The 25,673-nt window shown below is 42.2% G+C and overlaps 1 protein-coding gene across 1 annotated transcript in view; it reads right to left on the bottom strand.

The window, feature by feature from the left end:
- LOC138540759 (vitellogenin-A2-like) overlaps positions 1-25,673 on the bottom strand; it is a 135,002-nt gene that overhangs the window by 14,754 nt on the left and 94,575 nt on the right. Inside the window, exons 31-33 of the mRNA XM_069641708.1 lie at positions 18,189-18,283; positions 2,671-2,768; positions 2,421-2,580 (exon numbers count right to left, since the gene is read on the bottom strand). Of these exons, the coding sequence (XP_069497809.1) occupies positions 2,421-2,580; positions 2,671-2,768; positions 18,189-18,283 (353 nt within the window). The remainder of the gene's footprint in view (positions 1-2,420; positions 2,581-2,670; positions 2,769-18,188; positions 18,284-25,673) is intronic.

The raw sequence follows: 25,673 nt of genomic DNA, 5'->3' as shown, positions 1-25,673 counted from the left end.
CATCCTTTTTTCTTATACCTTCTGCCTCCTTGAATGCATCTCCTTGATGTTGAATGCTCCAACTCACCTTGAAGTAGATAGTGGTACTAAGCACATCTCTTTTCCACTGGTTCTTTATGTATCTGATAACTGCAGATTTGTTTCTAATCCGAATTATTAAAGAAAAAGCATGGAACTGGAGGTCATGGCCCAAACCCAGGCTTATCTTGAGATTGATTGGAAGAGAACCCAATGGGAAGTGAACACTCTCAGAGCCAAAAGGGTTTTGTACCAACATGTGGGCCATTACAGAAGTGATGTGGGTTGTTTACCAAGGGTTACAAACAAGTAAACCATACAACAGAGATACGCCAGTGATTAAGCATGGGTTGAGCACCTTCTGCAAATTAGAGTGGGAGACAGTTGGAGGTACAGTGATAGCAGTTTTCCATAATGAGGTGATGCAGAGGTTTAAGGTCTGCTACCTACTCCTTGTTTTGCTACCTTTTGACATTACTAATCTTGTAATTATTTAGATGCATGTGCAGGGTTTCAAAATTAAGATTTGATATGGAGGAGCTAAAAGCAGCTCCTGAAATCAAGCAGATCCTCAGTGAGCACAAGGAGCTAGTAAATAGGTCTCTGCAAATCTAACTTACATATAAAATGTAAACATATCCATTTGCACATTGTTTAGGCCACCTTATGCATCAAATGTCACATAGATGGGTGCAAATGTGTATTTATAGATTGTCCCACATGGGCGTTGCTTGGGGGGTGCCCCAGCCCCAGGTCTTTTGGTTGTAGTCCCGCATAGAAGCTCGGGGGCCGCAACCAAAAGGCTACAGCTAGCCCTTAATCCCGCAAGTCCCGACATTAGCTTAGCCCCTGATCTTTTTCAGACCTAGCAACACCCCTATTGTCCCAAATGCACACAGTTAAATTCACATAGCTGGGTTTGTCTAGCATCAGTTGGCATAAAGGGCTAGTGGTATCAAGCTCCCAGCTCCCCTCAATTTCGAACTCTGATGTGACACAAAGATAACCATAAATTGAGAGTTTGGTGTCTATCATGTCTGGTTTCTTGGTAATAAAGGCTTTACACATTGCAGAAAGTCAAATGTATATAAGCATTAAGTACCATCAGTCATTGATGGCAAGTAGCAGGAGTATTTAGCCATACCCTACTGTGCCTTGACCTTCAGTGGCTATTGACCATCTCATAAAACAGATCACATTGGCAAAACCTAGACAGTATGATTCCTCAATTCTCCCAATTGTATGTGGTATTAGACAAGACTTGTGTAGTTGCCTGTGCTCTGAAGACATATACATATGTCCATAATCCACAAAGGATCACATTTGTTTCAAAGCATATTCTAGCACTACCCGATCTAGTTTAGTATGATTCAGCTTGCAGAGATATTTTCCTTGTCGAACTTGATTTTGGACTTCAATTATGGACGGATCGGCTCGTGGAAGCATTAATATTTTTAAAACATCAGGTCTGAAATGTGGAGTTAAACATTTTCTTAAATAACATACAACATTTTACCCGTACATATTCCAAATAGATTCTGTTTAATAAGAAATTAATATATACCTTGTATTACATTGACTGCTGTCTCATTACTTAGACCAGTCCCACCACAAGATTATCTTTCTTCCAACTCCATTTTCTCAAGCCTAACCTATTTGTTTCTATACTTAATTTCTCTCTTGTTCTTATCTCATTATTTAAAAGGGCTATCTAGTGCCAGACACGAATTGGAAAATACAGTTACGAGGTAAAACAGCTCCAATTATTAGCTGTATTGCTGCAATATCTGCTCCGCCAAATAAAGGTATATTTCCCATCAGTGGGCGTACCCTGAGGATTGAAGGAAATAATTGCCATCAGAGCTGGGAGGGGCAGGGGTTACTGCAAGCCTGACATAGAACAGGTTGTAAGACAAGTTTAACAGGCAGACTGCTCAGATTCTTTATAAAGACAAAGCTTCAAGTAGTTACAATAGCAGTGCTTTTAATAGTCCATTTTGTACATTAGATAAAAGTGTAATAATCAAAGATCCTTAGGCATCCTGAGTAGGTTCCCTAAGTCAGAGCATTCCCAAGCACCTGCATTCACACCAAGCACAATGAAACAAAAATCTCTTCAACTAAACTAATTAAAAAATTGCTCTATGAATGCTCCAATAATTGAGGAACCTCCTCACAAGAGCATTGCTTCAGACCAGTAGCACACAGACGGTGTACAAATCGCCTAAGCAACAATTTATGTCCTAACTCTGGCGTATCAAGGAAAGATCCAAGTTTCCCTTAGAGGGATTGGCAGACGGCACAAACATACTTCACTGCGTTTACTACACCACATACGTCGAGATGTCCTCTACACACTGAACTTCATATAAGGCAACTAACATCAGCAATGAGCATGTTACCTCCAGAACAGGGCTCTTCGGCAAGAATCCACGAGTGAGCAAAGCTATCCCCATCTTTGGCCACTGCTCCATCGGGCATCTGGAATTCTTGCTCCTTCTCATCGTCTTGATGCCCACACATACCACAGGTCTTTCCCTTCATCCACAAAGTTGTTCTAACCTTTAACCGGGCAAAAAAAGAACAATTTCAGATTCACATCAATGTTGTTTTTCAAATAGGATGGCGGCTGGGTAGAATATAGAGCAGTACCGTGCAGGTGACACCATCATAGTAAAGTTTCTCAATGCCGAAGTCTGATGCCCTTAGAGACAGTCCACCTGCTTCCTTGTCAATCATGACAAATGGCTCTACAGTAAAATATTAAATATTAGCAAATTTCAATATGGAAGGCCTCATTTGTTTGTGCAGAAACCAAGTATTCATTTAAGCTGCACTATAACAAATCCTTTGACAAATGTTGAAAAGTGTGGAGTGAGTGCTGCCAACACAATCTCATGTACGGCACTGGCATGTGAAAAGCTGCATACAAAATGCATTTAATCATTGCTGTATCCACTATACTTATATGTTGACATAAGGAGACAGTTGGCATGTTTGTTTGTATCTTTCCTTTTGGATCCTCCTAGAAGCAAAGTGCTTAAACTATGTTCGGCTGAAGACGTTGGCTCAGAAGGCCGTCTCCTTATTAGACAAGCTGGATATGTCAGCGAAGACAGAAATGTCCCCCACTAGAAATCCATGGCAGGTAGCAATCGGGGAGAACTTGGATGAACAAAAAGGGAAGAGAGTCATATGCAGTCCAGCTGCCCCTCAATGAACCAGAGGCACAAGTTGTTGCACTTTAAGTATTACAGTACGCTGTAATCCAGACTCTTACCCTATCAACCTAACAGGCCTCTTCCATCAGCCAATCAGTCTTTGCTGGTCGTTCCTTGTTTTCAGCAGGCTCGAGCCGGAGGAAGAGCTTTCTCTGTGCTTGCTCCATCGCTGTGGTATGTCCTCCCTCCCCAGATTCAGGCATTCACGTTTTTACTTCTTTTCGTAAGCAGTTAAATACTCTTTTGTTTTAGCTCATGATTCGCAATCTCACTCTCTTTTCAGCACCTTGATGCTGCCAGGTCTTGTCGCGCTCTACAAATTTCTATAAAATACAATACAAAGCGCTTACTATACTCCTCTGAAGAAAAATACATTTGACTCAACCTCTACTGGTGCATCCCCTCGATGTAATCTAGATGATGACAATGACTTAATAGTTCTAGCTTGGTATAATTCAGAGATTACTGCCTGTTGGTCAGAAGTCATGTGAAATAAATGAAAGATAGCGATCCTAGATTTCCTGGATATGGAAATCGTTCAATGTACAGGATATCCCTGATGCACATTTGTAGGCCAACTCAATAAAAAGACAGTAAGGGGTGGGTCTCATAGTTATGAGAAACCTGCCTTGTTTTGTAAAAGCAGGATGTAAAGAATTCTCTTGTTGTAGGGTGCTTCTCAAAGCCGGCTTGAAGGCAAAAGATCACAAGTCGTGTTTCAGGGGATATTTCAAGAACGAGTACAATCTGAGTACTATGAGCACAGTCAATATATGTGTGCTAAAAATGATTAGGAAATATATCCTCCAATAACATTCCCTCCCTTCGGTTCCATGTGTTAATATCCCTGCAAAAATATTGAGATACAAATATATTGCCATATTTTTACGGCGATATTGACCCATGAACACTGCGGGGACACCCCAGCAACCCCTGCATTATTTTAAAATGTGCTGGGGACACCCCCGCAACCCCCGCTCCCACAAATTATCCCTCCCAAAAAATATCGGCTATGGTGAGACAAACGGCCATATGTACAGCGATATTTTTGGTGGGGATATTTTGTAGGGATACCCTCCGTTCTTGGAAAGGGACAGAGACACAGGCAATATTAAGAAACTGGGCCACAACATCTTTGATAGGTGCCCCAGGACCATCTTGAGAAAAGTCCTTATCAACAGGTTCAGCACTGGATTAAGAACAGACATATTTTGGCCGCAATCCAGTGTGATTATGTGATGGTGTGAACACTTTCGAAGTGTGCCTAAGATTGTCCAGGCAGAATTTCTTGCATGTGACTCTCATAAGACATTCCAAATTCTTGGGTTTTCTCAATCTCAAAGCAGCCTTCAAAAGGGTGGTGTGACGAATCCAGGATATTTGTCCCTTCTCCCCAAGGTGGAGAATCAACTTTGGGACCATGGAGGTTACAGGCAAGCAGGATCCCAGTGGGGATGACACCCCACTTAGGAGACAAGGGGACACCAAGACAGGGATTTAACTAAACTTCCCTCATACCCTGATTGCACATTGTTAATGACATACCTAGGGACTGACCAAGGGCTCTTTAAGGCAGGCTGGTGTGATATATGACTTGCAACTGTTACCATTATTGTGCGAGTCTGAGAACCAATCAATTTGCCCTTTCTGATCTCAGGGGAAACACAAGCATCTTGTGACGTCTGAAGAAGGAGAGAACAGCAGAAACATGCATCCGACGAGACAGAAAAAAGAGATTTGCAACTGCAGAGCCATGGCACAGAGGAGGTGCTGCTTGGGTGAAAAGCAGAGTCAGCCATCAGTCCTGTGTATCCAGCGGGAACTGCAGTGCAGTTAAAGGAGCCATGGAATGCACCTCCCTGGAATCAGGTCTCGAGCTAGTGGAGCTCAGCTCCACCCACCAGGAGCAGTAGTTACCTGAGTCGCAAACAACCGGTGTAGGGTGGAGCAAATGCTGACCACCAGAGGAGAAACGCAGAAGACCGTGCATCCATGCAGAGTCTACCAAAGGAGTCTGAGCTGTGCCGCCTCGGCTGAGGGAAGCCCAAATAAAGAAGGCACACAGGCTGTACCAGGAACCGGGAGGTGGATCAACAGAGCAGTGGATACCCCATGCTGGGGTAAGATAGCCAAAATTCCACAAGGAGGCTAACATTGAAAACTACCAGAACTGGGGTGACGATACCTATGCCAGGGTAAGAAAGCCAAAAGCCCCTAGGGGGCTAATATTAAGAATTGCCTGAACTGAAGTGACAATCCCCACACCACACCAGGGTGAGAAAGTGGAAAGCCCCCAAAGGGCTCACACAGAGAATACCCCACAAATGGGTGAAAGCAACCTGAGACTCAGATGGCTGTCAGGCCGGAAAAGCCCACAAGGGGCTGATCCAGGTCAGATAGCCCATGAGGAGCTGAGACACAGAGTAACCCACGAGCGGGTAAATGCTATCTAGGGTGTGACGTAACTGCTAACCTAGACCATTGTTAGTGAACATTGGATATATGTGAGTGAACATGTGTATGTATGGTGGAATGATTTGGATGATGTCAAATGTATAGTGAATTGGTGTTTTTTATTAAAAAACAAACATTTTGATGTACTTTTGTTTGTGTAATAAATTCAATTTTTTGTATCATAAATATGTGTTAATTGGTTCTGTCCAACCTCACAGCCAAGGTCAATTTTCTCATATAACTGTATCCAGTACACAGAAAGCAAGGAGGGCAGAGAGCCCACACAGGACTAAAAGACAGCCGGGAGAACATTTACAAAACCAAATACAAAACGAACTTTGTGATCTGCTACAAATACTTGCCCATGTCCCAAGCTACACGCTCCAGGAAAACAGAAAGAGTTAAAGGACCCCGATGTAGAACTCTATTAGCAGGCTGGGACTTGAGAGAGAAAACTAAAGACACAAGTGAGTGGAGGTCAGAAACCAGCCACATTGTGGGAACCAACTTACTAAGGCAGAGGTTTATGTTATTTAGGTCATTAGTGGTAGGATAGACCCTATTATCGCATAGGTTTGGACAGAGGACAACATTTCTGTGAGACATCCTGACGAGCACCATTTAATTATTTTGTTTTGAAGTTAGGTGAACCCCATCACCATGGCTGTAGGATTAGTTAAGGTTTCCTTTTCTTTAGTAAAACTTGTTGAACCATGTTTTCCTGTTTGTATCCTATATCTGGCTGACAGGGATTTGTAAGAGAGAATGTATACCCAGAGCGCGTATTGAAACTCATGCGAATTGACAACTAAGAAAGAGTTGGGTTTGGCTGTGACGGGACAACTGCAATGTGGGTCCATATTGAAATAAATATGCAGGATGGGTGTGTGACGGCCCGACTGTCTTTCGCCTTTTTATAAAGGACATAAAAAGTTTGGCCAGTCCAGGTATAGTGTGGGCTTTGGTTTGGCATAATTCGAAGTGTTACCACTCAAAGTCTAGTGGGGACAGCTGCTGTTTTTTTCATATAGCCACACATTATAGAAAAAGTCAAAGCCGACACGTGTTTCAACCAACTTTGGACTTTCTCAAGGCTATTTACTGGCAAGTGTCATCTTATTACAAATTCATCCCTTGAATTAAGACGTTGCAATATATTCAAATCAATTCCCTGTAATATTGTTCCTTTACTCATTTCTAGGGCTTCCTTGTCCGTCTTTGCAATAAATGCAAGCTCACATTTTAATGAGTTGGTTATAAGCTGCCTGAATAAGTATATCCACAAGTATATACACAATCATACCCAATATTGGGACCTTCAATTCTCTTCACCCCTCTAGAATAGGAGTAGAATAGGTTGTATCTGCCTCCTGTATTTTTTAAGGGACACATGGGAAGTTTTTTATTTTTATTTTTGATCTTAATTTCTTGTTTCTGGTCATTCTGGATACACCATCTGTACCTGTGTTTGCTTCACTAATACGGGGTATGATTTTTGTTCATGAATTCATGTCTTGCACTCTTTGATTTTAATAAGTGCTGGTGGATATGGTCAGGGTTGGATTGGCCTCTTGGCCCGTGGCCGGGCCGAAATCGTTCCCTGGGGACTGGGGTCCGGTTTCTGCCCATGGCTGGGCCGGTTTGGAGAAAAAAAATGTGAAAAAAATATATTTTTTCCAATTTCTTTTTTAAAAGCCTTTCTTTTTTACAATGCTATTTGAAGCCACTTACTGTTTTGTCAAGGGGTGAAAGGTCATGTTTCATCGTTTCCCAGGATGTCACTTTGGGGTGGGGGTCAAATGACATCACTTCCGGTGAAGTCATCAGAGGTCAAGGGTCGTGAGGCAAGGGGTGGGGCACTTTTTTGAGGCGAGGGGTGGACCACTTTTTTTTGGGTGACCGGGCCCATTTTTTGTTCCAGTCCGACCCTGGATATGGTTCAATTAGCAAAACGTTCTTATGACAAAAATGTGTTTTTGTGCTTGATGACGGAAGCATTAAATGACGCCGTTCATGCAATGCTCGTATGAGGTGTTACTAGAAGGGCCCACTAGCAGGGTTGCGATTTCATGTTACATGAGACTTCGGACTGGTTCTGAAAGAAAGCCGTTTGGGGCAATAAGTAATTCCTGACGGGAACGCCTTCTTTGTCAGTTCTAGCGAATGTACAAAGACAGGCAATAAGTGCCTGCAATTTATGCATTTTCACTGTCCCAATCACAACGCTCCTACAGACAATATCACATGACCTGACAGAGAGTGCTTTCTAAATTAAAATGAATAAAAACAAATGATGAAAGCGGCTCTCCTTATGATAAGAATGATACCGTGGTAAGCCAAAGTATCAATGTATGGGACAACTGATGTTGATAAAAGGGACTGATGGTAAAGCGCCCAATAACAACACGTTGATAGTCTACGCAAAAAAGACGCGCATACCCGTCCTTGGCACTTAAGGGGTTAATGTGACACGTGATTGATACAAGAAGAAAGAGTGCCACCGTGCACCGTTACTTTTTCTAAAGAGACAGCTATGAGCCAAAAGAACTTTACAGAGAGTGAGTAGCGGTACAAGTAGGAAGTAGGAGGAGAGAGGCTGCCCGCCTTCAGGTGCAGTCATTGAATTAACAATGTCTAATTTAATTTAGATATTTTAATTTCAAGCTTGTTACCTTGCCCCTGTATTCAGAACGTGTTGCTGTTTTTAACACAAGGTTGTATTTGGTTATGTTAACATGTCAATTGTTTCTATGAAACAGAATTACATCCATCCATGTTGCCTTCTGCTTGTTGTTTCTTGCATTTTACCGCTTTGAGTTCAGCGCAAATAACAAAAGGTGAGCCAGGGGTGCGCAGATGCGTGAGTCGGCAGCATCGAGTGTTCTCCAACACCCTTATCTGGCCAGTGACCTCTTAACCGACCCTTTTTAAGTCGTCATAATGTTCACAAGTAATGTAAATGATCAAGCTAAAGAAAAGGGTACAGTAGGATGCCACCCTTCAACAACCATGAAAATGTTATTTTAGCATGTGTTGTCTTTAAAGCATATATCTCTTATGTTTTCTTTCCTTTGTTCTAGGACTATACACGTGAAGACTCTCTACGCAAGTAAACCGTATTTGCAAGCATATGCTAGCATGGCATAACACTACCTACCTGAGTGGGACTGATATGGGTGTTTGCAAGGGGGTTCGGGGATAGGATCCTGGTTTTGGGGACTATTGCAGTCCTGGGGATGGAAGCTAATTTCGATACTAGTGGTGGTACTTGGTATATTCATAACATGTTGCTGTTGCATACAATGCCTACCAATAGTTTGCACTGAGATAACTGAGGGATGTACTAAGGGATGTATGCACATGGTGTTGAGAGGAAAACAAACACATGGCCGAAATAACAGAGACACTGATTAAACAAAAACAGTAAAACAATTCATGGCTATAGACATTTATGATGAAGATGATGCTTATGATAGCATGAAAGGTTTAGACATAGATACCCCAGACTTATCCTCATCAGAGGATGATACAATGAATGAATAAGACGTTTGGCATACGGCCAAAAGGAGGGTTTGTCAATCTGGAAAAGTGAATACCCTTCATTTGGATGATAGACGTATCTTAATGGCCGAAGGCCAACCGTCTTATGCACAGAATGATAGAAATACAGACTGCTATGCTTGACCAACAAGCGGCCATTTTAAACGTAGCAAGAATCACCATTTTGCTTGTTAACCATTGCTCATTGCTTTCTGTCTAAACTGCTTTGCAGCTTGCAATTCCTGCGAATTCTGCTTACTCTGCTCAACTGTTAACATTGTTGTCTGAATATGAAAGGGCAAGGCCGCGGGACTGAGGAGTTCGTTGAAACTCCTCATGAGCAGCCCAAAAGGAATACCCACGCTCCCTCTCTGTAGCCTTGAGGGAGAGCTGCAGGGCATTTAATCATTTCACAGCTGCCAGCCAGTCTCGTACTGTGGTAGAATGTGTTAGAATAAAGCAGCTAAAGGCTCGAATTATGCTCTTCTTACGGCCCCCCTTCACAAAACCCTTTAGAGCATGTCGGCTCCCAGGACACGAATAGCACCTCATAGGTAGCAAAGCTTGGAATGTGACTCTTCCCCCGTGTGCAGCTTGCTTCCAAGAACAGAAGCACCGTGTTCTGTTCAACAACTAGAAGATGCCTCCACACTTTCTAAATTGCATATTGTTACTAGAGTAGACATCGAAAGTGTCATAATTGTCATACTCATCGGAAATGTCCATCATCATCCCGAGTTCAAAGAAGCTCAATAAAAGGGGGGTGTTAAACATGTCATAGCTGGCTGTATGATATGCATTTTGTATATATGTAACTGTTGTACGTAATTCGCTCTCTTGCGTCCCTCGAGGTCTAGAGAATACATGTTGCGGGGCGTGAGACCACAGTTGGCCAATTGGGACTATTTTGCTTGCAATAAACCCTAGCATTGGGAATTTTAACCTCGTGTCTGGCGCATCCTTTCATGTATGGTTATTGCCTTGTTTCCATATCGCGAGGGACCCCTAAGGGCCCCTTTCAATGCTAGCATGGCATAACGGTACTGAGATGGAAGACTGCCCACGCAAGTAAACCGTGCTTGCAAGCATATGCTAGCATGGCATAACACTACCTACCTGAGTGGGATTGATGTGGGTGTTTGTAAGCATATGCTAGCATGGCATAACGGTACTGACATGGAAGACTGCCCACACAAGTAAACCGTATTTGCAAGCATATGCTACCATGGCTTAACTCTACCTACCTGAATGGGACTGACATGTTATTTATAACACGCATAATACCAAGAGGTTTCTAAGCGCAGACCCGGGGATCGAACTTGTGGTGCTCCGTGTCGTTTTGCCCCTGAGGTATCCTACCGAGACATGGAAGACTGACATGAAAGACTGTCCACGCAAGAAAACTGTGTTTGCAAGCATATGTTATCATGGCCTAATGGTACCTACCTGAGTGCAACTGATATGGATGTGTACAAGCATATGCTAACATAGCATAACGCTACCTACCTCAGTGGTACTGGTATGGCTGTTTGCAAGCTTATGCTACCATGGGATAACAGTACTGACATGGAAGACGGTCCACGCAATTAAGCCATTTTTGCAAGAAGAGGCCAGCATGGAATAACACTACCTACCTGAGTGGGACTTATAAGGAAGACTGTACACGCAAGTAAACCGGGTTTACAAGCGTAGGCTAGCATGGCATAATGCTACCACCTACCTGAGTGGGACTGATATAGAAGACTGTCCACGCAAGCAAACCGTGTTTGCAAGCAGATGCTAGCATTAGTAAACTGTGTCTGCAAGCATAGGTCAGCATCGCTTCGTACCTGAGTGGGACTGATAAGGAAGACTGTCCACGCAAGTAAACTGTGTTTGCAAGCATATGATAGCGTGGTATAATGCAACCTACCTGTGTGGGACTGATAGGGATGTATGCATGCATGTGCTAGCATGGCATAATTCTACCTACCTCAGAGGTACTGGTATGGATGTTTGCAAGCATATGCCACAATGGCATAATGGTATGGACATGGAAGACTATCCACCCAAGTAAGCCGTGTTTGCAAGCACATGCTAGCATGGCTTAATGCTACCTACCTGAGTGGGGTTGAAATGGAAGTAAGATTGTCCACACAAGTGAACTGTATTGCAAGGATATGCCAGCGTGGCATAATGCTACCTACCTGAATGAGACTGATAAGGAAGACTGTCCACACAAGTAAACCATGTTTGCAAGTACGGGCTAGCATAGCATAACACTACCTACCTGAGTGGGACTAATATGAAATACTCTCTACACAAGTAAACCATGCTTGCAAGAATATGCTAGCATGGCATAACACTACCTACCTGAGTGGGACTGATATGGAAGACTGTCCACTCAAGTAAACTGTGTTTGCAAGCATATGCTAGCATAGTATGACACTACCTAACTGAGTGGGACTGATATGGAAGACTGTCTACACAAGTAAACCGTGCTTGCAAGCATATGCTAGCAAGGCATAACACTACCTACCTGAGTGAGACGGATATGGAAGACTATCTATACAAGTAAAACATTTTTGCAAGCATATGCTAGCATAGCATAATGCTGCCTACTTGAGTGGGACTGATATGGAATACGGTCTACACAAGTAAACCATGTTTGCAAGCATAGACCAGCATGGCATAACACTACCGAATTGAGTGGGACTGATATGGAAGATGGTCCACGCAAGTAAACCATGTTTGCAAGCATATGCTAGCACAGCATAATGCTGCCTACCTGAGTGGGACTGATATGGAAAACAGTCTACACAAGTAAACCGTGTTTTCAAGCATAGGCCAGCATGGCATAACACTACCTACCTGAGTGGGACTGATAAGGAAGATGGTCCACGCAAGTAAACTGTGTTTGCAAGCATATTTTAGCATAGCATAATGCTGCCTACCAGAGTGGGACTGATATGGAAGACTGTAAACACAAGTAAACTGTGTTTGCAAGCATATACTAGCACAGCATAATTCTACCTACCGGAGTGGGACTGATATGGAATACGGTCTACACAAGTAAACCGTGTTTGCAAGCATAGGCCAGCATGGCATACCATTACCTACCCGAGTGGGATTGATATTGAAGATGGTCAACACATGTAAACCGTGTTTGCAAACAGATGCTAGCATTAGTAAACTGTGTCTGCAAGCAAAGGCAAGCATCGCATAACGCTTCGCACTTGAGTGGGACTGAGAAGGAAAACTGTCCATGCAAGTAAACTGGGATTTGCAAGCATATGCTAGCATGGCATAACGCTACCTACCTGAGTGACACTGATTTGGAAGATTGACCACGCAAGTAAGCTATGTTTGCAAACATATGCTAGCATTATTAAACTTTGTTTTCAAGCATATGCTAGCATTAGTAAACTTTGTTTTCAAGCATATACTAGCATTGTAAACTTTGTATGCAAGCATATGCTAGCATTAGAAAACTGTGTTTGCAAGCATATCCTAGCATCAGTAAACTGTGTTTGCAAGGATATTCTAGCATTAGTAAACTGTGTTTGAAAGCATATGGTAGCATTAGTAAACTGTGTTTGCAATCATATGCTAGCTTTACTAAACTGTGTTTGCAAGCATATAGTAGCATTAGTAAACTGTGTTTGCAAGCATATGGTAGCATTAGTAAACTGTGTTTGCAAGCATATGCTAGCATTACTAAACTGTTTTGCAAGCATATGGCGCATTAGCAAACTGTGTTTGCAAGCATATGCTAGCATTAGTAAATTGCAAGTATATGCCAGTATTAGTAAACTATATTTGCAAGCATATGCCAGCATGGCATAACGCTACCTACCTGAATGAGACTAATAAGGAAGACTGTCCACACAAGTAAACCTTGTTTGCAAGTATGGGCTAACATAGCTTAACACTACCTACATAAGTGGGACTGATACGAAAGACTGTCTACACAAGTAAACCATACTTGCAAGCATATGCTAGCATGGCATAACACTACCTACCTGAGTGGGACGATATTGAAGATTGTCTACAGAGGTAAACCATGATTGCAAGCATATGCTAGCACGGCATAATACTACTACCTGAGTGGGATGGATATGGAAGACTGTCTACACAACTAAACCGTGTTTGCAAGCATATGCTAGCATAGTATGACGCTACCTACCTGAGTGGGACTGATATGGAAGACTGTCTACACAAGTAAACCGTGCTTGTAAGCATGTGCTAGCAAGGCATAACACTACCTACCTGAGTGGGATGTATATGGAAGACTATCTATACAAGCAAAACATTTTTGCAAGCATATGCTAGCATAGCATAACGCTGCCTACCTGAGTGGGACTGATATGGAATACGGTCTACATGAGTAAACCGTGTTTGCAAGCATAGACCAGCATGACATAACACTACCAAATTGAGTGGGACTGATATGGAAGATGGTCCACGCAAGAAAACCATGTTTGCAAGCATATGCTAGCATAGCATAATGCTGCCTACCTGAGTGGGACTGATATTGAAGACTGTCTAGACAAGGAAACCATGTTTGCAAGCATATGCTAGCATAGCATAACGCTGCCTGCATGAGTGGGACTGATATGAAAAACGGTCTACACAAGTAAACCGTTTTTGCAAGCATAGGCCAGCATGGCATAACACTTCCTACCAGAGTGGGACTGTTATGGAAGATGGTCCAGGCAAGTACACTGTGTTTGCAAGCATATACTAGCATAGCGTAATGCTGCCTACTTCAGTGGGACTGATATGGAAAACTGGCTACACAAGTAAACCATGTTTGCAAGCATAGACCAGCATGGCATAACACTACCGAATTGAGTGGGACTGATATGGAAGATGGTCCACGCAAGTAAACCATGTTTGCAAGCATATGCTAGCACAGCATAATGCTGCCTACCTGAGTGGGACTGATATGTCTACACAAGTAAACCGTGTTTTCAAGCATAGGCCAGCATGGAATAACACTACCTACCTGAGTGGGACTGATAAGGAAGATGGTCCATGCAAGTAAACTGTGTTTGCAAGCATATTTTAGCATAGCATAATGCTGCCTACCAGAGTGGGACTGATATGGAAGACTGTAAACACAAGTAAACCGTGTTTGCAAGCATATAATAGCACAGCATAATTCTACCTACCTGAGTGGGACTGATATGGAATACGGTCTACACAAGTAAACCGTGTTTGCAAGCATAGGCCAGCATGGCATATCATTACCTACCCGAGTGGGATTGATATTGAAGATGGTCAACACATGTAAACCGTGTTTGCAAACAGATGCTAGCATTAGTAAACTGTGTCTGCAAGCAAAGGCAAGCATCGCATAACGCTTCGCACTTGAGTGGGACTGAGAAGGAAAACTGTCCATGCAAGTAAACTGTGTTTGCAAGCAAATGCTAGCATGGCATAACGCTACCTACCTGAGTGACACTGATTTGGAAGATTGACCACGCAAGTAAACTATGTTTGCAAACATATGCTAGCATTATTAAACTTTGTTTTCAAGCATATACTAGCATTGTAAACTTTGTATGCAAGCATATGCTAGCATTAGAAAACTGTGTTTGCAAGCATATCCTAGCATCAGTAAACTGTGTTTGCAAGGATATTCTAGCATTAGTAAACTGTGTTTGAAAGCATATGGTAGCATTAGTAAACTGTGTTTGCAATCATATGCTAGCTTTACTAAACTGTGTTTGCAAGCATATAGTAGCATTAGTAAACTGTGATTGCAAGCATATGGTAGCATTAGTAAACTGTGTTTGCAAGCATATGCTAGCATTACTAAACTGTTTTGCAAGCATATGGCACATTAGCAAACTGTGTTTGCAAGCATATGCTAGCATTAGTAAATTGCAAGTATATGCCAGTATTAGTAAACTATATTTGCAAGCATTTGCCAGCATGGCATAACGCTACTTACCTGAATGAGACTAAAAAGGAAGACTGTCCACACAAGTAAACCGTGTTTGCAAGTATGGGCTAACATAGCTTAACACTACCTACATGAGTGGGACTGATACGAAAGACTGTCTACACAAGTAAACCATACTTGCAAGCATATGCTAGCATGGCATAACACTACCTACCTCAGTGGGACTGATATTGAAGATTGTCTACAGAAGTAAACCATGATTGCAAGCATATGCTAGCACGGCATAATACTACCTACCTGAGTGGGATGGATATGGAAGACTGTCTACACAACTAAACCGTGTTTGCAAGCATATGCTAGCATAGTATGACGCTACCTAACTGAGTGGGACTGATATGGAAGACTGTCTACACAAGTAAACCGTGCTTGTAAGCATGTGCTAGCAAGGCATAACACTACCTACCTGAGTGGGACGTACATGGAAGACTACCTATACAAGTAAAACATTTTTGCAAGCATATGCTAGCATAGCATAACGCTGCCTACCTGAGTGGGACTGATATGGAATACGGTCTACATGAGTAAACCGGGTTTGCAAGCATAGACTAGCATGACATAACACTACCGAATTGAGTGGGACTGATATGGAAGATGGTCCACGCAAGAAAACCATGTTTGCAAGCATATGCTAGCATAGCATAATGCTGCCTACCTGAGTGGGACTAATATTGAAGACTGTCTAGACAAGGAAACCATGTTCGCAAGCATATGCTAGCATAGCATAACGCTGCCTGCATGAGTGGGACTGATATGAAAAACGGTCTACACAAGTAAACCGTTTTTGCAAGCATAGGCCAGCATGGCATAACACTTCCTACCTGAGTGGGACTGTTATGGAAGATGGTCCAGGCAAGTAAACTGTGTTTGCAAGCATATGCTAGCATAGCATAATGCTGCCTACCTCAGTGGGACTGATATGGAAGACTGTAAACACAAGTAAACCGTGTTTGCAAGCATAGGCCAGCATGGCATGCCATTACCTACCCGAGTGGGATTGATATTGAAGATGGCCCAGGCAAGTAAACTGTGTTTGCAAGCATATGCTAGCATAGCATAATGCTACCTACCTGAGTGGGACTGATATGGAATACAGTCTACACAAGTAAACCGTGTTTGCAAGCATAGGCCAGCATGGCATGCCATTACCTACCCGAGTGGGATTGATATTGAAGATGGTCAAAGCAAGTAAACCGTGTTTGCAAGCAGATGCTAGCATTAGTAAACTGTGTCTGCAAGCATAGGCAAGCATAACGCTTCGCACTTGAGTGGGACTGAGAAGGAAAACTGTCCATGCAAGTAAACTGTGTTTGCAAGCATATGCTAGCATGGCATAACGCTACCTGCCTGAGTGGCACTGATTTGGAAGATTGTCCACGCAAGTAAACTATGTTTGCAAACATATGCTAGCATTATTAAACTTTGTTTTCAAGCATATGCTAGCATTAGTAAACTTTGTTTTCAAGCATATACTAGCATTAGTAAGCTTTGTATGCAAGCATATGCTAGCATTAGTAAACTGTGTTTGCAAGCATATCCTAGCATCAGTAAACTGTGTTTGCAAGCATATGGTAGCATTAGTAAACTGTGTTTACAAGCATATTCTAGCTTTCCTAAACTGTGTTTGCAAGCATATAGTAGCATTAGTAAACTGTGTTTGCAAGCATATGGTAGCATTACTAAACTGTGTCTGCAAATATATGCTAGCATTAGCAAACTGTGCTTGCAAGCATATGCTAGCATTAGAAAATTGCAAGTATATGCCAGCATTAGCAAACTGTGTTTGCAAGCATATGCTATCATTAGTAAACTGTGTTTGCAAGCATATGGTAGCATTAGTAAACTGTGTTTGCAAGCATATGCTAGCATTACTAAACTGTGTTTGCAAGCATATGCTAGCATTAGCAACCTGTGTTTGCAAGCATATGCTAGCATTAGTAATTTGCAAGTATATGCCAGTATTAGTAAACTGTATTTGCAAGCATATGCTAGCATTAGTAAACTGTGTTTGCAAGCATATGCTAGCATAAGTAAATTGCAAGTATATGCCAGCATTAGTAAACTGTGTTTGCAAGCATATGGTAGCATTAGTAAACCATGTTTGCAAGCATATGGTAGCATTAGTAAATTGCAAGTATATGCCAGCATTAGTAAACTGTGGTTTCAAGCATATGGTAGCATTAGTAAACCGTGTTTGCAAGCATATTCTAGCATTAGTAAACTGTGTTTGCTGGCATATGCTAGCATTAGTAAACTGTTTGCAATTATATGCTACCATTAGTAAACCGTGTTTGAAAACATATGCTAGCATTAGTAAACCATGTTTGCAAGCATATGGTAGCATTAGTAAATTGCAAGTATATGCCAGCATTAGTAAACTGTGTTTTCAAGCATATGGTAGCATTAGTAAACCGTGTTTGCAAGCATATTCTAGCATTAGTAAACTGTGTTTGCAAGCATATGCTAGCATTAGTAAACTGTTTGCAATTATATGCCAGCATTAGTAAACTGTGTTTTCAAGCATATGGTAGCATTAGTAAACCGTGTTTGCAAGCATATTCTAGCATTAGTAACTGTGTTTGCAAGCATATGCTAGCATCAGTAAACCGTGTTTGCAAGCACATGCTAGCATTAGTAAACTGTGTTTGCAAGCATATGCTAGCATTAGTAAACTGTTTGCAATTATATGCCAGCATTAGTAAACTGTGTTTTCAAGCATAAGGTAGCATTAGTAAACCGTGTTTGCAAGCATATTCTAGCATTAGTAACTGTGTTTGCAAGCATATGCTAGCATCAGTAAACCGTGTTTGCAAGCACATGCTAGCATTAGTAAACTGTGTTTGCAAGCACATGCTAGCATTAGTAAACCGTGTTTGCAAGCATATGCTAGCATTAGTAACTGTGTTTGCAAGCATATGCTAGCATTAGTAAACCGTGTTTGCAAGCACATGCTAGCATTAGTAAACTGTGTTTGCAAGCATATGGTAGCATGGCATAACGCTTAGTACCTGAGTGGGACCGATAAGGAAGACTGTCCACACTTCTTTTAATCCCGTTGACCATGAGCTTCAGCGATCCTTCTCTGGGATACATATCAATATCACTGAGAGGGAATACAAAAAAAATTCACATTAATACAATAAGTCACAACAATAAAAGAACGCATACAAGTGTGCATTGGCGGGTCTTCAAATTTGGTATGTCAGTGAAAGCATGCGACTGTCGACCGAGGCTTTCATCGAAAACTGCACAGATCACAAAGTTGGTCTGTCAGCAGATACAATTTGGTGTAATCTCCCGGATATGTTAATGGACATTGGCTTGAATGGGGCTGGGCGACAACAGTGTGAAACTCACTTCTACAAAAAGGAACAGACATATGATTTAAAGGTTCACACTGATCACAGATGAGCACCCACCATGATACTTCAAAAGCGGTAGCCAACAGTGACACGACACATTAGTCGATTTCACACAACAAACAAACCTATCGGCCTCCGGGGTAAATGTATCATAGCTCCAAGCCGCAGAAAAGCAAGATGTAAAGAGCGCGTTGCATTCTGCCGCTGCATTTCCCTGCATACAAATATCTGATTTACAACAGGGATTTGCTTTTGCGGCGTGGGATGGTTAATGTTAATGTTAAAGGTATTTGTATAGCGCACCGTCACCAACAGAGTTTTTGTCCAGGCGCTCAGGCGGATCTGTAAACAAAAGGTGGACGGGGTGGGTTAGTGGGCGAAGAGGGCGTAGGAAAGTGAGAGGTGGTGTACTGTTGGCAGCTTCAGTTCGGTTTTCACCGTGCGCTGAGCTTGGGTGTGCAAGTAGGATCGAAGCGGGTCCTCGCGTGCTGTTGTTGCGATCGATGTGTTGGTTGTTTGTTGTTGCGGTGTGGTGAAGTCCGTGCGGTTTGCTGTGAGAGAGGTGGTTGTTTGGTTTTGTCTGCATTAAGTAAGCATAAATTAGAGGTTTTGGTTAGTGGGTTGTATGTCTCATAATCCCTGTAAATTAGTTAATGTATCAGGTAGTCATATTGGGTTGATATGTTCTCTCTCTAGGTTCACTTGATTGTCTAGTTTTATGGTGATACTGTGGCTGGATTACCAGATCAATTGGCATAGTACCCCTGATTAGGTGAACATTGTCCCTAGATCGATAGTGGTGTTTTATTATTATTAACCAGCTTCTTTCTATCTATTTGCTGCCGGTAGTCCATTGGGTGGTATAACTTCTCTTCCCTTTCCTGTCTATTATCAGGACTGGAGGATGAGGTTGGCCTCCAGCTAAGTTATTGCGCTTGGTACACCCAGGCGGGGGGGGGGGGTCATAATCCTGCTTAAGCAGTGGAGATAATAACTATCCCCGTCCTTTCCTATGTATTACTGTTTATGGTCCATTGCTGCCTGTGCCCTCAAGGGTTGCCAGGTGCCATTGGCGGATAATATCTTGCTCTCCTGATTGATCTGTGGGTCTTCTTGTTATGATTTGTGAGGTTTCTTTTTAATAAATAAGTGGATATGTTACATGTTGGTGATCTCTTGTGTTCCGTATGTTCTTTGGTAGTTTGTTCCAGGTTTTTGGGGTGAGGTTAGAAAAAGAGGATCCCCCGAGTTTTCTCTTGTTGTATGATTTGGGTTCCAAACGGATGTCGCTGCTGGATCTGAGTGGCCTTGCAGTGTGATATACATTTAGTTTTCTTCTGATGAACTCTGCACCTTGGTCGTGGATTGTTCTGAGGGTTATGCACATTGATTTGAACTTCATCTGCTGTTTGATGGGTAACAGTGTAACGTTTTCACCGTTGGTGTGATGTGTTCTCTTCGAGGTAGTTTAAGGAGCAGTCTGGCTGCCACATTTTTTATGCATTGGAGTTTATTTAGGAGTTATTCTGGAAGGCCTAGGTATAGGCTGTTGGTGTAGTCTAGTCTGGACATGATGGAGGTGATGACAGCAGTTGTTTTGTTGGTGAATGAGAGGAATGGTAGGATCCTTTTAACCGATCACAGGAGAAAGAAGGATCTCTTGATTAGGGCGTTTACATGTGGTTCTAGAGTGAGTTTGTTGTCCAACATGACTCCCAGGTTTTTTACAGTTGATGACAGGGCTGGTGTTTCACCAAGTTCAGTTGGCCATGGAATGTCGAGGTTGTCTTTTCCGCTTTTTGTGATGATCATTATTTCTGGTGTGTGAGTTGGAAGGACCTATACAGGTCGAGGGTGCAGATCGATTCTCTCAGCGTCTGAAAAGAACCCTGCCACCATTGCGCTTTCCTCTGTACTTGGCCTGTGAATGGTGGTAGCGGCACGCACTTGCATGTAAGTGCCTCACTTTGGCAATCACATTTGCGCTTTCATGCACAGCATTCACTTCACTGGCTGCCTCCTGCATGCAGTTTCAACAGATGACGTGAATACTCCTGCGCAGAGCCATTTGCACGCTCAGTTGAACACCTATGGGGGGGGGGAGGATATCTCAGGGGAAACAAGTTTGTCTTGGAAGCAAGACAACGCATCCAGCGCAACACAGGTTCGAATCCCGATCCCGCGCTTAGAGACCACTCATTGGTATTAAGCGCATTATAAATGAACAATTAAAATTAAGTAAATAAATATAAGCCAAAACTATTGCATGAGAGTACAGATAGGGAGAAATGGCATGTGAGGAGGGACACACGCCCTGGTGTTGTTTGATTATTCAACCATCCACCCTTTTAATGCTGATGGTCATACTTATCTCACTGTCCATTCCCACCCAGTGCATGCCCCTCCATGCCCCTCCCTGCCCAAAACACCTCCTTATGGGAACTCTAGGAGCTTGCTTTATTCAAGCCTTACTATCAAACTTTACATTCGAAGTACCTGCCAGTATTTTTTCAAAGCAGTCTTCTGAGAGTTAATGCCTTAACTGGAGTTGGAAACCAGCTACTGGTGGAATCAAAATGTCTTTACCAGGTCTGCCTTCAGCCACTCAATTTACAAGCACATTGCCTTTCCTTCACTGAAGTCCTGTTAAAAACAAGCATTGGCAAATCCAACGGTTGTGGCTTGTGTATACATGTTATAATTATATTAGGTATTTGCCAGACACTGCTATTAGATTCTCAGATACTCACACCATTCTGCAGCTGCTACCATCAATAGCCAGTTAATACCATTACAGCAGGGCTTGGAAATTGTCTTTGCCATGCCTAGACAACCTACACAAAAGCCCAAACTGCTGTCATTGCCAATGCTTGTTTAGGTTGGGCTATTGGGTGTCGCTTGCGACACCTATAAGCTGAAACTATTGCATTACAGTACAGATGGGGATGAATGGCATATGAAGAGGGACACAGAGCTGGTAGGTGTTGTTTGGTTATGTGCCCAACCATTGACTGTCCATTGACATGCTAATCCCTATGGCCATTGCTACCCACTTCCTGCACCACCCCATCAAAAACATCTCCTCATGGGAACTCTTTGAGCTTGCTTTGATCAAACCCAACCATCAAACTTTATCCTCCAAGTGCCTGCCAGTGTTTTTCAAAGCAGTCTTCCGAGAATGTATGACTCAATTGGAGTTGTAAACCCACTGTTGGTGTAAATAAAATGTCTTAACAGGTCTGCCTTCAACCACTCGATTTAGAAGTAATATGCATGTCCTTCACTGAAGTCCTGTTTGAAACAAGTATTGACAAAGCAAACTGTTTTGTTTTGTGTATACATGTTAGACAGTTTCCAGGCACTGCTATTTGATGCCAGGTACTCTTACCATAATGCACCTGCTACCAGCAATTGCCATTTAATAAGACTACGGCTGTGCCTGGCAAGTGTCTTTCCCTTGCCTACGCTAAAGCCCAAACTGGAGGAAGGTTGTGGACCCCTCGCGTCCCTGCACACTCAAGGTACTGTCAATAGACAGTCAATAGGTATCGTTTTCTAGAGATGGCTCAGTATAACAATATAAGTCAACATATTTAAGAAAGAGTTTTTAACAAGTAATTCTCTGAGTAATTATTTTGCTAATACAATGTGTATTAGGTATCTCTACAGGAAAGGTTTAAAGGTGATATTTGTACAACCAGTTGGTGTTTACTAATGTTTATAACAAAACAGTTTTCACCACAAACTGTAATATCCACTCCTAATAAAGGGAACTTTCCCGAAACGCGTTGAGAATGCTATGTATCACTACATGTGAAAAATACAGAGACTGTTACATATCTGCACTATTTTACATTATATATAATTCACTTGTTGATAAAATTTGATGCATATGAATACGTGAAACTCTACAATTACCAACAGAGTACTATTTGTGAATAAACAAATATTTGTTATCTTGAAATTATGGTGAAACTGTTTTGTTGTAAACATTAGTAAACAGCAACTGGTTGTACAAATATCACCTTTAAACCTTTCCTGTAGAGATACCTAATACTCATTGTATTAGCGAAATAATTACTCAGAGAATTACTTGTTAAAAACTCTTTCTTAAATATGTTGACTTATATTGGTATACAGAGCCATCTCTAGAAAACTATACCTATTGACTGTCTATTGACAGTACCTTGAGTGTGCAGGGGACGCGAGGCATCCACAACCTGTGGATACCCTTCCTCCATTTGTTTTCTCAAACCCACAACCTAGTGTCAGGATTGTGTCTCTCTCCTCTGTACCCGATTACTCACCTAAAAACGATCAAACAGGTCCATTCCTGAATTTTTCAGGTGTGCATATGTGTACATCTCTTCCCAAACTGTTGCCATTGCCAATGCTTGTTTCACTTGCAAGCGCAACTAAACACAATCTTCATGAAGGGTGACATAGATGGTTTAAGCATATGTGGGGGGAAATACACCAGCATTTCTGAAAGGTGCTGCCTGCACGTGTGGGCCAAAAGTCTACAATGGTGGTGCCTATAAAACATCTTATATTGCAACTTGAAGGTAAAATGTATTAATAAAAAATACAACAAAAATACAAGTGAAATAAATCAATACATGCAGATAAATATACTATTCATAACTTACAAGGTATGACATACCATCTTATATACACATATTTTGTATCTCAATAAATGGTCTGGGGATAAGGCAGCAAGTTAAGGTGCATTTGAAGAACTTCTTTATTCTTAATAATTTGCATGGAAAATCGCATGTCATCAAGTTCATAGGTTAAAGGTGACGGCCTGCTTGACCATTAGTATTATCATTATTAGGGTTTTATTCAGCATGGACCTAGCTTCGGGAAGCAAAAGAGCACTTTACAATCAGAGGGGAAGAATAAGGTAAGGCGCATAAAAACAAGGGAGTGGAGACCTAATAACAGGGGCCGGAGGGTAATAGTCAGCAAAAGAGCTGCAAGTAACCAGGGGAGGAAACAGTGGGGATCAGATCATCCAGTCTCAGGTATGGAGGGGAGTGGACGGTGTATGGATCTAGGTGTTAGAGAAAGAGCCATTCCTTGAAGAGGAGCGTCTTGAGTGCCTTCCTGAACTGTAGAGGCAAGAGGGCAAGTGGGCATTGACGGGGAGGAGGTTCCAGAGTCGTGGGCATAGACAAAGACGGCCTCTCTTCTGTTTTTTTTCCAGATGGTCTTCTGGACCGTCCTCACAGGGCAGGCTTTCAGGGACAGCTGACATACATGAAACTCTCATGCTAACACTGAGGGACACACAGATTATCACTACTATAACATCACCCATGCTGTCAGTCACCTACTAACACAAATTCAGGAAATGAGACATATGTTCATCAATACAAAAATACATGTAGGTTTAGATATCACAATATCAGTTTATACTAACATAATAATAAATAACTAAATACATACAATATGATATACATTTGATCATATCCACTGCAGAGCAAGAATCCACAATCTAACTGAAAAATACATATTTTACATCTACTGTTCAACATTTGAATTCAAAAGAAGGGTGCCAAATTCATACAAACACAATTAATTACAAAACATGTTCAATGAAAATCACAGCAAATCACAGAAAATCAATGCCTACAATCATTACTTTAAAAGGGAGGTCCTAAGCATCCTGCTTACTGGCTAACAATCACTGAACCAATGAATGAACTAACAAATGAATTGCTGAGCTAACTAACCCCCATTAAACAGCGTTCCTCACAAGCCCGAAGGCAACCCCGCAATTCATAAAGAAAAAGAGAATGAGAGAAGCAAGAGAATAAAAAGAAGAGAAATTCAGAGAAGAAGATCCAACAACAAGAATGTAGTCGGGGGAAAGAAGTAGATGGAGGGTCGGGAAAGGGGACAGAAAGGGAGGGACAGAAGTGGGAAAGAAACAGATAGACAGAAAGAACAGAGACATTCCTCCTTGGTGACCTGCATTGCAATTCATATTGACTCCACCTCCACGTAACTGGTTCTATCACCCTACAAAAAACATAACAGCCCCCATTCACACCCCAGTTATAATCCAGAACATCTTCCACTGGCAATGCGACTCCTTAAACCCTCAGACTCACTCCGCTCCCACCTCAACAGATAATGTGTGTAGTCCATTCTCCTAGGTGTGCACCATCCCCTTATGTCTCAGTGCCCGGCCCTTCAAGGTTCTCTGTGGTTACCCAGGAGGAATGTCTGAGTTGTTTTGTAGTATCTGCTCTTGTTCTTTCTGTCACTCTATTTCTTTCCTGCTTTTGTCCCTCCCTTTCTGTTTGTGGTTACCCAGGGATTGCCACAGTTACTCGATGGTTAGTCCACATTACTCACCCCCCTTCCATCCTCCTTCCTGGCAGAAGAGCCTAAGTCAGACGCATCGCTTCACTGTCTCTATAAATTCTTCCAATAGGGCCCACATCCTTCTCCTGCTCCTTGTCCTGGTCCTTCTGTACCAGGAAGGGTTCCATCAGTGCGCATATGCCACCATGTTCCACCAACACCTTTTGGACAAAGAGTGCAGGGCCTTCATGTTGGCTGTGATGTGCTTGAGGGCAATAGCGATTAACAAGTCCAATAGGGGCCCTGAGCAGCGTTACTAATATACCTTGGATGGATGCTGCCACACAATATAGCTGCTACGGACATAGGTAGGTGTATATTACATATTTGCAGTATCTGTGGCCACACCAATCCCCAGAAACTAGCTATGAACCTACAATCAAATAGCGTGTGCTTCGATGTGTCCTCTGCCTCCCTACAGGACCAACATAACGTGCTCTGTACCCCTTATAATCTCATGCTAGCTTCAATGGAGTAAATAGGTCTCTATTATAAATCATAAATAGGGTCTGAGTAAGCGACGCTAATCTAGTTAGGTGCATGATTTACATCCATATGCCACTCCATATGTCACCCCAACTATCCACCACACAACCTTGTCCACACTTCCTCAATTGCCACATTGGTACGTACCCTCTCCCAGGCATATTTTACATGTAAAGCAACTATCTTAAACTGAAAATAGAATATATTATCCACTAAAGTCAAGCCCCGATGGAATAATATGTATTGTCTGCACTGTTCGCGGACTTCAGT

The sequence above is a fragment of the Ambystoma mexicanum genome, chromosome 1q, assembly GCF_040938575.1.
Source record: "Ambystoma mexicanum isolate Mex_15411 chromosome 1q, UKY_AmexF1_1, whole genome shotgun sequence".
NCBI classification, from domain to species: Eukaryota; Metazoa; Chordata; class Amphibia; order Caudata; family Ambystomatidae; genus Ambystoma; species Ambystoma mexicanum.
This window is presented reverse-complemented; position numbering and strand designations above follow the sequence as displayed.